Source organism: Perkinsus marinus (genome assembly GCF_000006405.1).
Source record: "Perkinsus marinus ATCC 50983 genomic scaffold scf_1104296933122, whole genome shotgun sequence".
Lineage (NCBI taxonomy): Eukaryota > Perkinsozoa > Perkinsida > Perkinsidae > Perkinsus > Perkinsus marinus.
Window position 1 is genome coordinate 21,109 of NW_003215247.1, and position 14,341 is coordinate 35,449.

Genomic DNA, 14,341 nt, shown 5'->3' on the forward strand with positions numbered 1-14,341 from the left:
CCCGCTACATTCTGAGGAGGGGAGGCGGCCATCTTGTCGGTTGAATCTGAGAAGAAATATTAATCATTTACCAACTATTCTTGCCAAGACGAAAATATGAATAGTGAAGATCAACGATGGACTCATTGAGGCATGCCAAGACGAGTAAGGTGATAGAGATAAAAAGTTGCGCCCTCTCTACCTGTGCCCTCGAGTATCCTTACTCGACTGAACCTCTGAATGGTCAGTACCCATCAATAGGCTAGGACCAGGCTCACATCTATCAGCAACAGTTGTCACCAACAAGGCTCGAACCTTGATTACATGCGGACATCCAAAGTATTGTCTTCCTCGTCAACAAATCGGAAGTCGTTCTCAGCCATGCCCTACACAGACGGCATACCACACTTCCATCACATCGTCATTACACCCACCCCCACAGAATGATCCTCACCTTCTGGTACCGCCTCACCTGATAATACTAACCTTCGGGAATAGACTAACCGCCACCCTTACTCTGTCGAGGACCATATGCTACCGATGGAGGAAGGATGAATATTGGTATCGATGCATAGGATGAGCACAGCTGCGGGTGTAATCTGAATATGTGAACAGATAGTAAGGTTAAACAAGTGTCTAGAATAGTTTCGAATGAAATAGAATAGTTCAACAACGGTTCGGTTATAGTGTTTCAACTGGAGGTTTTCAAACAAAACCAACGCTGTAATCCTAATCAGCGCGTTTGCTCTATAAGGCTAGCCATTCAGCACTTACTTCAGTAGTTTTCCTACAGATTCCTCCCCCCGTGCTTACTCAGTGGACCCTGGTGCCGTTGTAGTGACAGAGCCGGAGTCCGATCTATGGACTCCCCAAGAGGAAGTTGAAGCAACCATAGGAAGCACAGTAGAGGCATCGCTATCCGTACCGGACGAGTACGACCGAACTCTTCCTATTCCTAATACACATGAAATTCCCCCACAAGCCGGACTAAAGGGCTAACCTCTGGTCGCCATAGAGGTACTATCATCAGCCGAAAACAGTGGTGGCCTCCAGAAGTGAGGCTGATGCTCATGCAATAGGTCCCCGATCGACAACGGCTGATTGTAGTCCAGCATTGTCACTCTGATGAATACTCATGACTTTTTCTGAGAACGGCGTGGTACCTTTTAGAAGTCCTTCTCTCCGATGTATGATGATAGAAAGCACACAGCTCCCCCCTAGGACATTTCCCTCGAGATTTCCAATCACAACCTACATGACGGTATATATCCAACATAGTAGAGGTAACCCTACAAGGCATAGTCTTATAGTAAGATGGATGGTAAAGTTGCTCCTTGCTACCGTGAGAATACGGACAGCGATGACCATGTGGACACCGACTGCCGTATTCTGACCACACTCTACTCTTACTCCAGTAGGGACAAGGTTCACTCCCATACCCCAACACTGGTGCTCCTGGCAAGCACGAGAGATTATTTGGCATCATGTGAGATTGCCTTACTGCGACAATCCTGGTAAGTGTGGGCGTAATAGCAACGGTGCCAATCATGTTGAACACCATAAGGGCACCAAAGGGTCTTGAAATGATTAACGAAGAAATCGATTCCTTTCCTGGCCTCCTGCTCTTCTGTAAACATTTTACCATTTATCTGAAATGAATGCAACACAGTAAGATAACGTAACAGCTCCCTGCAAAGGGAGAGGCAGCTAGTTGGAACTCCTTGAAATTAAATCGGTGCCGCTAGATAGGAAATGGTCAAAAACCACCACGACTATGATAAGATCTACAGAGTCAGCATCATTCCCCTTTCGAATGCCCTACGATAGATCAAGCTGCTACACAGCGAGCATATCAAGCAGCCCACATCTACTAAACCAGGAGTAGAAAGTCTCGTCAAAATAAAAAAGTTTTAACAAGTAACTACATCCCAGCTGCACAGCTTCTGAATAAGGCACGGTAGCGATTACTCAATAAACTTCTTTTAATTCCTCAATGAAATTCCTCTACATGCGATAAATTACACTTATTCGTACTGATAATAGCAACATTACCTCACTCCTATCGTGGGCGAAGGCACACTGGCGAGCTCTCACACAATTGGACACATTAGGCCATGTTGCACAGAACCTCTGTTTGAATATAGTGGGGTGATACCTATCTACGTGTCACCAACACTACTCTAGGCTGCCAACCCTTACAGTAGCTCGAGTCTTGAGTGGCGCTTGCTGCAGTGGTCACCCTTATCACAGCTCATCACATTTGAGTCAACCTCAAAATGCTGAGGGCATTGCTCGGCCTTGTAAGTGATCGGATAGCGTCTACGGTCCCGATAGTTGTGGTAGAAAGGACACACTTTACGGTCGTGCACCTGTCATAGTCTACAATGGAATTTCACACATGATATGAAAAACACTGGTGAAAACGACATACTTCACATTTTACTTCGCGAAAAGTGAATGACGCGTAAAACACGTGATGCGTTTTACGTAAAATGAAGTCATTTTTCCGTTGTAAATTCGACGAGTATTTCCAATTCAATTGCGTTTTTCACATAGAGTATCACACCACCTCACGTAAAACGGGTTAAACTCCAATATACACTATCATAGAGAATTCGAGATATTAGAATTCAAGGGAGCCCGAGCCTATGAAGGCTCACCTGTTCCTTAGGGCAGAGCTCAACCTTGAAGGCGTCGACTGCACTAGACGCTTCATGTCGTATGTCAAGCCGTGAAATACTCTTCATTTTGCAGGAGTCGTCGCCTCTATCACAGTTAACGGCAGCCAAACAAGGAAACCTAATGTTAATGATGAACCAGTGAGAGCCCATGAGCACTCACAGGTCTAGAGAGCGGGTAGAAATGAATAGTTGAGATACCCCACCGGTGGGAGGTGCAGTGGTCACAGTAGGCGCCTTGCTACAAGGAGTGAGAGAAAGCGGCCCTCTATGTGGGGTTGTCGGGTGGACGGACGGAGGGGCTAAATTAGTCCGCATAGTGTAGATTAGCAATACTAGGTACAGTCAAACCTGAGCCGATGCGACGTTGACAAACTCCTAACGTAACACATCAACAACAGGCTATGATGAAATGAATGATGACTCATATAATCATGATTAGGTTTATCTAGCACTGAAAACGTCAAGGGAAAGGACTATACGATAAAGTTCACGACAGTGATGACAATAGATGACGACCACTTAGCATGCGAATGGATGAAAGCTTTTCGCAGTTGGAGCGAATTCATGAATCTATCGATGGTCCAAACGGTACAAGCGGGAAACAGTCCATACTAGGCTCTATGAAAAGGATTGGGCCATAGAGTACAGGACTGACGACTCGACAGTGATAGATAAGTTATAACTATGGAAGGCGGGTCATCAGTGGTCGCGTTACACTTTAAGTACTCGAGCGTGGTGTTGTCCAACTTGGTCGAACTGTTATTCTACGTAACGGCAAGGTGAACTGACAACGCCGAAGGAATAGTTCTTGAGGAACTATTAGAGAGCAAGTTTTCAAGATATCGGACAAGATGAGGAAAGGAGACCTTTATGATTTTCTCTACTAGACTGTTGTGGACTCATTGCTAGAGTCAATCAACTGGGTGGAATCCACCCAATCAAGGGAAACAGCGGCATCATTGATCAAGCCTTTCGGGTAGTAGGAGCCAGCCTGGTCGGTCTTCAGTTTTTTCCCTCCCTCCTATGTACAGCCGTAACACCCTATATGTGGGTAATATATCCTCTCGAACTACAGAGAGGGATATCCGCGATGAATTCTCCGAGTATGGTCGTGTTATACGCTGCTACATGCCTCCTGGGAAGAACATATGCTTCGTGGAATACGACAGGGAAAGGGACGCGGAGGATGCCCATAGAGGCATGTCACGTGCTAAGATAGGAGGAGTTTCTGTTACAGTGGAGTGGGCTAAGGCGGGACCACGGTAATAGGAAACCTCGACAGCTCTCAGATGCCTGTGTCCTCATCAGTGACCGTCTGAGGCGTAGATCCCCAGAGAGATACCATAGAAGGCGCTATTCCCGTAGTGTCTCCTCATCGTCGTCGAGGAGCCGCTCTAGAGATAGAAGGAGGTCTTCCCATAAGGAGAGTAGGAGGAGGAGGAGATCCCCAAGCTCGAGGTCTTATAGGTAATTCCCAGTTCTCGCAGGTCTCACTGCATCCAACTACTGTGTATAGTAAGGACTGGATGATATTAGCTCTCGAATGATGGTGTATCAGCCGGGTGTCATGACCCTCCTCCTATCCTCCTCCTCCTACTACCCGGGTCGAGCCGAACCTCTACCGTTCCCTCCCATTATCAGCTCCGATTCGAGATCGCCAAGGAAGGATCGTCGAGGACGCAGCGGTTCGCGTGACAAAAAGGAGTCTCCTAGTAAGCGTGATGAGAGCTCTAGTAGGTCGCCGAGAAAGGAGAGCCAAGATGTTAGGAAGTGAAGAAGGTGTGGTATTATATGATTGTCATCAGCTTTAAAAATCTCATTCAGCTGCCAGTAGCCTAGTCTTTTTCTAACTATCAAAACGTTGTTGTGCTGCAGTATATTCAGGAGAGATCTACACGTGTAGTTCTTGCTATGGCCTCGGCGTCCCCCAAGCCAGGTGGAGTGCCTTGTGGTTCTCTGTTCTTGGCTATCAGTAGAGCTGCTACTGAAAAAGCAGTGAAGGATGCAATAGATGCCAACCAGGATGCCATAGCCCGGCTAAGGATGGGAATGGACGCCTATTACTCAACGCCGAAGTAGTACAGGGCTTGGAGTATGATAGTACTATAGGAAGCTTTGTGATATAGGTTTAGTCCATCGCTCAAGCACACACAAAGCACGAGTGTTGGCGATCTCAACGATGAAGCTGATGCTTTTGCGGTAATAAAAGAGCTCAGGGGGGAGCATTGATTTTTCGATGAGTATTTCGCGGAGCGGTATGTGCATCCTTTCCAGGCCTCCCAGGACCAGTCAATGCAGTACCATCTCCTCCTAGTTATGTTGGATAGAGCTGCGGCGAGCGCTAAAGGTAGGAAGGAGATCACTACTGCTTATTATGGTAGCCTTTGTGCTAGATGAGTGCGCTGCTGTGCTTCGAGATCTCATTCTGAATCACGACTTGGTCAAGCGCATTGTCGACTGCTGTGCTATAGAGGAGCTCCCCGACGGTTGCCGAGATACCCTGAGAGACCAAGCTGCTGCGGTAGCTGAATATAGGGGGGTTAGTGTTAGTCGAGACTGGTTGCTCAGGTGCTCATGGCCTTATTCAGTAGCAATATTGTGAATGTGGATGTTGGACTTGCTCAATACACAGCTAATAGGCTTCTAAGTAGTAGTAAGGGTAGTCGTAAGAATAATGCCAATGCTAGTGCAGTGGTACCTATCTCTTGAAATTCTTAATGAAAAGGATTGTAGCCTTCTTGTTTGCTTCTCTCGTAACGATAGTTGGCTGGCTCCAAGGTTTAATTTCACCAGAGGCTCGGGCCCATTCTATTGCCGTGCATTCATAATAGTAGTAGTGATACTACCAGTATCAACAATACTTAGTATATCTGGTGCTTGCAATTAACTTGTCGCTGTAGCCTCCTTGTCGTAGTATTAGGCAATGCTCTCGAACGAGCCATCATCATCATTCGTGTGGTCGAGTCGTGTCCCAGTAGTAGCAAGAGGCAGTATGTTCAGGTGCATCGTCTCCTCGTCCGCTGAACTGTCTGGTGGTCATCACTATGGTGGAACACAATATAGCTCTCATCGAGTCATCTACTGTCAGTGCCCTACATCAGGCTCTTCTGGATGCCACTGATTGTCCTGCTGGAGCACAGAACTCATCAGTCGCCTCGGTAAGCCTTCCCATTGCATATACCTCACATAGGTAGAATATATTCACTTAACTTGGACGCAATATTTTGAATAATGTTTGCCTAGTGGACTCAGAGCTTGTAGATTCGTCGTTGTGTATATGCCCTTACAAAGCAATATATACTGTTGGTGCCCTTAACGATTATAGCCATTCAACGCCCTAGGAGAACCTCACAAATTCGTCATAGTGATGCTGTTATTTTTTTCAGTTGTTGGGATCATGGTCAGCGGTACTGTCCAGTGCAGGGTCATCTCAATATCATTCCTTGCGAGCAGAGGTTGACCGTAAACTTCTTGTTGCCTATACGAAGTCCCAAGGCCGCCTCACTATAGCTCAAGGCCTTAGTGATATGGTAGAGCTCCATGGCGTGCTCGTCATCATCAGTCATAGTACCCTTTCAGGCGACCGCAGCGTCGGACCTAGTTGATAGTTTGCAATGTGGCGAGGCAGTGTTTGCTGAACCACAAGGCCATTGTCTCCTAACCGCTTTGGTTAGGCTGTTGAGGACCTTCGACGCCACTTCTACTAATTTCGTATCTGCTGGCATGTCTGGAGCAGTCGTACAGTGTATATGTTCTGCTGGGCCGGCTACTGATGAGTTATTCAGTACTGATGCATATGATCTTTGCCTACAGGCAGTATCGAATTCACCAGAGTCTACTGGTCCATGGTCACTAATACACATGATGGCGGGATTGAACCCGGGACCTTCCGCGAGAGAGCAGTTGGCAGGGACCGCTGTCGAGTCGTGCTGGTTGAAGTTATCTGAGCTGCCTACTGCTATATACCGTCGCCGATCCCATTCCCATGTAGTGCTCACTCAGAGCGTCTACGTGTACGAGCTCTTCTTCACCTCACTGTTGGGACTGCCTATCTCGACAGAGGTCCTCAACATGTACCCTTCTCCCGTCATTCCGGTCGGCTCGGAATTTCCTGTCCTACGGCTGGAAAATGGGGAGAGAGTGGTACGGCTCAGCTTACCAGCGGATCAGCCACTCAGGCCGACACATATGGCATTGTCATTGCTTGCAGTGGTGTCCGACAACAGCGCGCGCCTCACTGATCGATTTACTCTCATGCGGCCTATTGCTGACCTCGTTGGTGCTGCATTCAGTGTGGCACGGATACTGGTGGAGGCAGGCTCGTGCGGCGAAGAGGACACCTCGCGGTTGTGGGCAGTGGGGCTGACGTTGAGGAGGAGTAAGGGCCTGGAGGGTCCCGTCAACCAAGGGGCGCTCAGGTTGCTAAAGGCGCTTGTGGACCGCCCAATGGCAAACGATGGAAGCTACTATATCGATCGTCTCTGTGAGGATCTCAGTGGTGCTTCCTGCCATGAACTGGAAAGTGGTACTCTTTGTAAAGCACTATTGGAATTGCTCGTGGCTTTGGTGAGGCAACCGAATAATGATTGGCCTAGAAGAGCTGTCGGACGAGTGGTTATGTCTGTGGTACCAAAATGGCTGTCGAATTTGGGGCCTCGCAGTATCCTTCCCGATTCCTTAGAGCTGCTGAATCAGCTCCTAGACAGATGCTTGAGGCCCTTTGGTGCTGATGGCTTGAAGGTCACTCGTATAGAAGCGGAAAAGATATCGCAGATGGGACAAGGCTCGCATCAGTCGGGATCTGTAGCGGCAGCCAAGGCATTACTTGCTACTCGGTAAGCTTTTGAGGGAGGGATGGAAGACTCACAGTTCACACTGTAATTTTTCTAGCGGTAGCCTTAGCGCAGTCAGATTCATATTTTTGCAGTATTGTAGCGAATGTGAACAAGTTTTTACGCATATTATGCATCTATGTACATATGGAGTGTTTTTTGTAAGGAAGGATACGTTATAAAGCTAGCGATCGTGAGTCTGTCTGTTGGTATTATATATCGGATCAGGCCCATTTGTATTTGACAAGACCATATAGTGTGATCGAAAGTTCCCCCTTCCCCCCTCAGAACTGAGCAGAGCTCTCTGGTAGCCGATCTCCTTTCGGATGGTGCTGTGTATGCAGCGCTGCTGTCAATGCTTCAACGGCCTCCTGTGGAGTCCTCTGACTCAGCGACCCAGAAGACTAAGCGGGCAAGGCATTATGTGAACCCATTGCAGAGGAGCTGTCCGGTTTCTAATGATAAAGCGCAGAGTCTAGCTGTTGAGGTGAGGACTTGGGAAAGAGTGAATCGCTATGGTGGCGTATGGTAGGTGCAACTCGGCGCTATGAAGGCCCTGATGACCCTCTTTGAGTGTTCGGACTCCCTCTGTGATGACGAGGTTTATACGGCTTTGGCTACCCTCATATTGGGTGACGAGATGGTCGCTCTCACCACGGATGCACTTCCTGCATGGCTCGCTGTTTATGTACGTATTGTTGTTCATGGTCCTGTAGAGTAGCATCGATGCACGCTTAGATATTGGAATATGACTCCTCCCCGACTCTGGCACTGGCTGCTACGGATACATTCAAGGCTTTGTGCATCTATTTGGCACGAAGAGGAGTCCATTTGGTAGAGCGGGTTCAGGAAACTGCCTGGCGTGAAATTGTGATATCCCCGATGAAATGGTGGAATCTGTAGGCGAGTCCTGTGAGTGGTAATGTCACTTCTGGCCTGAAATATTTGGAGTTTTGATGTTGACGTTGAAACGAGTATACTTTCATTTCCGTGATATTTTCATCCACGGGATGTCTGTGTTCAGGTGACACATGCAGAGGGTCCAACATCGCGACTCATGCCTCGACTCGTGAGGTATCTTGTCGAGCATAAGTCCAAGATAGTGGAGTTCAGAGATCTCCTTACAGTGGGGCTAAGGACACAACCTACAGTCTTCATCCACGTCCCGAAGTTGAAGGAATTGGCTCAGTCGCTACAGCAGTCGTATCACTCTGAAGCGCTACTGTATCTAACGCAGAGACATAAGGTCTACCAGTTCCTCGATCTGGACCTGCTGTTGGAGCATGCGGAACGAGCGATCGATGCGGAGATGCTGCTGTCGATCGCCTTGCAAGGTCTTGTTGCGAGAGACGGAAAAGTGAAGGCTTTCGTACCGAAGGTTCTGCGAAATGAGAAGTTGTTGAAGTTGGTATTTGGTGAGCATCGGAAAGACTGGGCTGGCGGGGATGCGTTTTCGGAGGGATGGCATATGGAGGGTGGTGAAGGGCATTCTGAGGGTTGGGTTGTGCCGTCTCCTGAGGAGGTGGACGACATAGGCCTCTTTAACGCCTTCTTAGAGCGTTACGGTTTACGACGAGAGTTCATAGACGATGGTGATGGGAAGGTCCACATCCCCACTGTTGAAGCTATATGCCGGGCTATGAAGACTGATGATTCGTCAGTTCGGAGTGTGAGAATTAACACTTGGAAGCGTATGAACAAATCTGCTGCAAAAGTGAGATGATGATTCACAGCTTCGCTCCGCCGGCCTGTGTTCATGGATGGTTATTTTAGAACCAGCATCGTATACACGTTGTGGATGTCTACACCTCACTAGTGCGGGAAGCTGTGGTGCAGAGCATTTCATCGACTGACGACGGCAAATCCGATGGTAGCAGACGAGAAGGAAATCACGATGGAGCTCTGAAGTTATTGTGATCAGATATGAAAGTAGACACCTCTCTGTGTTTGGAATCAACACTTCGGGTCTTCACTCTATACCAGTATCGGCTCGTCACGTAAGGCGGCGTAGCGGTCCTGTTGTAGTTACTGCTACTGCTTATTCGTTGTTAGGAATCGGCAGCTTTATGTGGGCATGTTGGGACTCCTACAGAGACTCTTGTCGAGACCGGAATCCCCTGGTGACACGGCGGTAAGGTGTCACTAGTGGTCGTTGTCTGATGGGAGATTCGAACCATGATTTGTAAACGCATCTGTGTGGATTCTACCGTGTATATCTCTGTTACGAAGGGTTGATTACTTATCTGTCAGGGCGATTCATATGTATCCTCCTTGGTCCTACCGCCGGGTGATTCTCTTGGTACCGCGGCATCATCACTGAATGCTCAAGAGGTCTCCAAGGCTCTGCAGGCGTTGACCAAAACTCTCGAAATTGAAGTGGACTTGACTGAGGTACGGTAGAGTTTCTGTGTACCGGTTTTTTTGGGGGGAAAAGACGCGATTTTCAATTTTTTTCCTAAACTTGAAATTAGGGATATAGCGAGTATAAAATACACATCAACGCAGCTGGATATCTGTAATCGTAGTTTGGGATGACAAGGATTCTGAGGAGAGACCTCCTCTCCCTAGTTGGGCATTATATATGGGGTCGTAGGCTAGATCATGCGAATGATAGTCCCATGCAGTTGATGTTGTGTACGTATAGTATACTGCGCGAAGTTCACTCATCGCATGAACCTATCTATGTTATATATAGTGTCGAAAATGGACTAGGGAAACGAAAATAACTCCACAACGGAGAATTTTCTCCACATGCGCACACTTGTAACCGCTCACAGACTCCCTTGTTTCAGTGCCATGACCCTAAGCAAGCGGCGCGGAGTCTATGGAGGCTGTGGTCCACGGTGGTCGGCCTTATGATGCAGAGGGCAGCTTCGGATCTCCCTAAGGCAGATGTCGATGGTCTGGTTACGCCAGTTACGGGGTAAGCCATTATTAGTCTGAACTTGGGCTCTAGTTGCTATGACAGGCTCCTGCAGAGTCTTCTTGATCGACGCTCACCAGCGCTGCAGCACTGTCTTCAATGCTGTTGCGAGATCCTCACTCAGGCTCTGTCGATCTGGCCTGCATGTCGGACTCCTCAGCTCCTCAGTTGTATACAGGAGTGTGGTATAGCACATAGGGTTGACTCTGGGCACATGGGTGTTCTGATAGCCCTATTGCAGTCACTAGGAGTGAGATCGATCTCTTGCTCATCAATAACAGGGGACGGCTGCTTCCCTTAGGCACCTCCGTCGCAGTTGTCACCTCTACTGAGCGGAAGGAAGGGCAAACTGCAGAGAGTTTACACGGGGCCGGCCTATGTGAAGGGGACCAGGGCGGCAGCTTACCAGAGCTGGTTGGCAGATCTTTATGTGGCGAGTCGTGCTATAGAAGTGGGTTGATTATACTTGGTAGCGATTTTACTTGACGATTTAGGTCACTCGAATACCAGTGTTGTCCGACTCTGACCAGTGGCCTGTCCATGTCCTTGCTCGGGGGGCTCATTGTGGTGAGTTAGCTGGTGTGGAGGAAGCCAGTCTGGTGGCAAGTAAGCATCTCTCTGGCGTTTCTGTAGTCGTTCTGTGTTCTGGGACTTCCTTTGGAAGGTTGGAGGTATAGAAAAATGTCATGCACGTCGCCTTATGAATCCCACAGGGCGTGCCGACTCGGTATGCAAGTGTGGAAAATTTCGGGCGTTATTTTCCGGGATTAATGATGGTGGACAAGTTGTCATAATCACAGTCTCACACGGTTACTTTCATCACATCATATGTCCGTTGCAAGGCTTATGCGGCATAATTTCGGATCGATTCTCTTTAGTCTCGGAAAATAACGTACATTCTCCACATTTGCATAGTGAATTCGCACGCACTGTAGCATCCCGCCTCAGAATTTGTGTTGTTCAGATTTGCTCCGTAATAGTGGCAAACCAGTGCCTGGTGGGTTTGCGTATGCTTCCCTGTTGACCCAGGACGTTGACACTATGTACCATAATTCCTACTATTCATCTCAGGAGACGGCATTGCTCCCCTGGTAGGTATCCTAAATCTAGAGTGGAGAAGCTGCAAGGAAGGTGCGACATCCAGAGCATCTTCGACGATGAGGTGGTTACTGTTGGTGCGAATGCCCCGAGTATATACACTCAGCGGATCTACTGGTAGGTGGCTCACAGAATCAAATTTCATGACTGGGTGAGCGCGGGTGCGATGGTAGACGAATAAACAGCGATTTTGGTTCATTCGCGTCTCCGTTTTGATGCTGTAACTTCCTCCAGTGATTTGACCTAAGCTCTCCTTCCCTGTCGTTTTGTTATTCCTTCTTCTATTGATATCTGCAGCTTGGACATAGCATGAGCTGCAGTAGTCGCTGTTGAGAACGTCAATACCCATGACGCTTCCGCCTGGTCCTGGATTTCCCATGAGTGCATACCATTTCGTATCAATAGGTTATGCCTGGACATCATAGAGTGTACAGTCCTTGCACCGTCGCCTCCTCCCAGTGATCACGCATTCAACGCCCATTTCGAGGCATTGTTGGACTGTATACGACGGGTAGGTTGAGGGACATAAATGTACCTGTTTTGTATCTTGCATATATGCATCGAGAGGAGATTACTCTCGAGTTAGCGGTATCAGCAATTGTCAGGAATAGTGTCTAGACTGCAAAGCTCTGCAACTGTCTTGCCCTACTGTCTTCACTTACAGATATGCGACTTCATAGCAGCTACGTTGTGTTCACCAGAGTCGTTGAGGAGTTCGCTGCTGATGTGCAGATGGAAGAGCCAGATGTAACTACCTTGGAGCTTCCCACCATATCCCATTGAAGCGCGGTGCTCTTTTTGATTTCAGTGCCGTACCGTTGTCATTGTGGCTTTGCCCACATAGTCTCGAGACGAAATCTGGAGTAGCATCAGCGCATCCACCTACTCCTAAGGTTAGTAGTGCCTATCCAACTTGGGTTCACAAGAGTGTGGTATAGGTGAGGGCTGCCAAGGAAACTAAGGAGCCTTTGTCTCCTCTACACGGAGCTCTCGACGAGGCGTTCATGCAGAAGGTTCATGTAAGTTGGTAATCATTGAGGTAGTTCGTTACTGGCTTAGCTGTGGCAGGGATACAGTGCTAAGACCAACACTGCACTGATGGATGTCTCCCCTCACTACGATGCACTATGTTGGGGGGTCTCCCCGCTGTTACCAAGGGAGGCCTTCGTGGCAGAGACCGGTGCCATGTTGGCGGATATATGCCCAGCTCATGTGAGTCAATCTGCACAGTGCCTCGCGGAGTAGTTGCTTGTGTCTAGGTCACGATTGACGAGTGGATCGATAAGTGTTCTAGAACACTGGAGTTGACCGCGATGCGACTATTAGCTCTCACTGATGTGTCGAAGAGCAGTTCCAAGCCACGTGCTGCATATGATGTCTTAGCTACAGTCCGGAGTGAGGAGATGTAGGTTAGAAGACCGGCCTATGATGCTCCCGTCGCTGGCTCACGACCGTGGGTAGGTTCTCGACCCCTGGCACAATAACAGATCGATGTAGAGATTCTGTGGACTTGGTTTTGTTACGGCTCCAGAATCTCGTACAGAAGACCATGGCTACAGGTGAAACTGCTAGGAGTGTCTCAGCGGTCGAATCTTTCCTTAGACCCGATTCTCCCGATGGTCGAGGAACCGCAGCTATGGGCACTTGCAGGATAGTAGCACATTACGTATTATACACAATTCCTTGACTAGCTGGTTTGTGTTGAGTTCGTGATTGGGATTTTCATGCCCTTCAAAGTCATCTTGTGGTGGACATAATGCAGGCGACGGAGGTTGTGATGATACGAGAGCTCTTGGAAGACCATCGATTTAGAGCTCACGCTGCTGATGATAGAGTCGTTAGAGTTTGCGCCGAGGTGCGTTCTTCTACTAGGACTAGGACTAAGACGATCATGTCCTTGTGAGGTGCTCCGTTCTGAGAGTGTTAACGGTGGTCGTATGCTACTGCTTCATGACAGAGGAGCCTGCATCTGGGCAGATGCGACGGAGATGTGGAAGCCTTGCAAGCACGTGTGAGCCGCTATCAGCGCACTGCCACTGTTGATCTTAATGTGACAGAGGTGTCGGCTCATGGGTTACAGTCATTGCAACATTTCGGCCCGATGTGGTTCGTGATCTGCCGGAAGACCTCAATCGAGAGCATCCTCAGCTGTTTACGACACAGCAGTGCATCGACGAAGCAGGCATGGAAGTTCCAGAGCTGAAAGTCGGGCGGGGTCTTGGGCTGTCGACCAAGCACATTTTCCCTCTTGTCTCGTCTCGAACTACTTCCCAGTAGCTGTGTTTGAAGATGGAATGTCCCTTCTTATGCAGCCGATGTATTCTTCGATTGAAGAATTGGTGATTTCGTTTATGAGTTCGTCTTACTGTGGTTAGCTGTCTGACTCGGCTCCCTTGCGATAATCAAGTCAATAACGCCATAAGCATCGTTTTTTCATCGAATGCTCTCCGGAATGGTCTTGATGCTGTTGCCGTTATAAGCCGCGGACTCTATCCTGTGGTTTTTAGTTATCCTGTCCTCTCATCAGGTGGGCCTCCTCATACCATGCGAGGTAGACGTTGTAGATATGACCGTCTATGAACGATGCGTTAAAGTAAGAGAACATATGCGGTTATTTCAGCATTGAGTTCGCTTCCGGGGTGCTATGACATGGCCCTGAGTGTTGAAGTCAGCGCCTGGGTTGCAATTCGGTCATTCTAGGTCTTTGTTACTCCACAATACTGCTGATTCGCCGTTGCCTTTCTGTTGGTCAGATAAAACGTAACTTCTGTCGCTTACACTCCATGGGACCTGTTCTTCGAGGCGCATGAAAGGACCAACGGTTTCCA

At 48.4% G+C, this 14,341-nt stretch overlaps 3 protein-coding genes across 3 annotated transcripts; 2 read left to right on the forward strand and 1 right to left on the reverse strand.

Annotated features, from left to right (window-relative positions):
- Positions 1-299: 299 nt before the first annotated feature.
- On the reverse strand, positions 300-2,726 carry Pmar_PMAR009514 (hypothetical protein; the record flags this gene model as incomplete). Its single annotated transcript, XM_002785238.1, has 10 exons — positions 300-365; positions 414-451; positions 496-578; positions 793-934; positions 980-1,101; positions 1,143-1,230; positions 1,481-1,628; positions 2,032-2,134; positions 2,179-2,348; positions 2,640-2,726. 10 exons carry the CDS (start codon positions 2,724-2,726, stop codon positions 300-302), a joined length of 1,047 nt encoding a protein of 348 aa, XP_002785284.1.
- A 957-nt stretch (positions 2,727-3,683) lies between these two features.
- Positions 3,684-4,434, forward strand: Pmar_PMAR009515 (pre-mRNA-splicing factor srp1, putative; the record flags this gene model as incomplete). Its single annotated transcript, XM_002785239.1, has 2 exons — positions 3,684-3,922; positions 4,302-4,434. 2 exons carry the CDS (start codon positions 3,684-3,686, stop codon positions 4,432-4,434), a joined length of 372 nt encoding a protein of 123 aa, XP_002785285.1.
- Positions 4,435-4,571: 137 nt separating this feature from the next.
- Pmar_PMAR009516 (hypothetical protein) lies at positions 4,572-14,323 on the forward strand (the record flags this gene model as incomplete). Its single annotated transcript, XM_002785240.1, has 33 exons — positions 4,572-4,735; positions 4,787-4,859; positions 4,935-5,007; positions 5,054-5,181; positions 5,229-5,346; positions 5,661-5,818; positions 6,047-6,190; positions 6,240-7,182; positions 7,342-7,495; positions 7,781-7,979; positions 8,025-8,180; positions 8,231-8,326; positions 8,517-9,206; positions 9,266-9,362; positions 9,414-9,489; positions 9,545-9,623; positions 9,743-9,883; positions 10,285-10,415; positions 10,614-10,665; positions 10,717-10,866; positions 10,910-11,021; positions 11,380-11,458; positions 11,511-11,630; positions 12,322-12,406; positions 12,452-12,532; positions 12,582-12,725; positions 12,773-12,918; positions 12,975-13,167; positions 13,276-13,368; positions 13,418-13,524; positions 13,571-13,718; positions 14,041-14,106; positions 14,267-14,323. 33 exons carry the CDS (start codon positions 4,572-4,574, stop codon positions 14,321-14,323), a joined length of 5,253 nt encoding a protein of 1,750 aa, XP_002785286.1.
- Between the last annotated feature and the right edge of the window lie 18 nt (positions 14,324-14,341).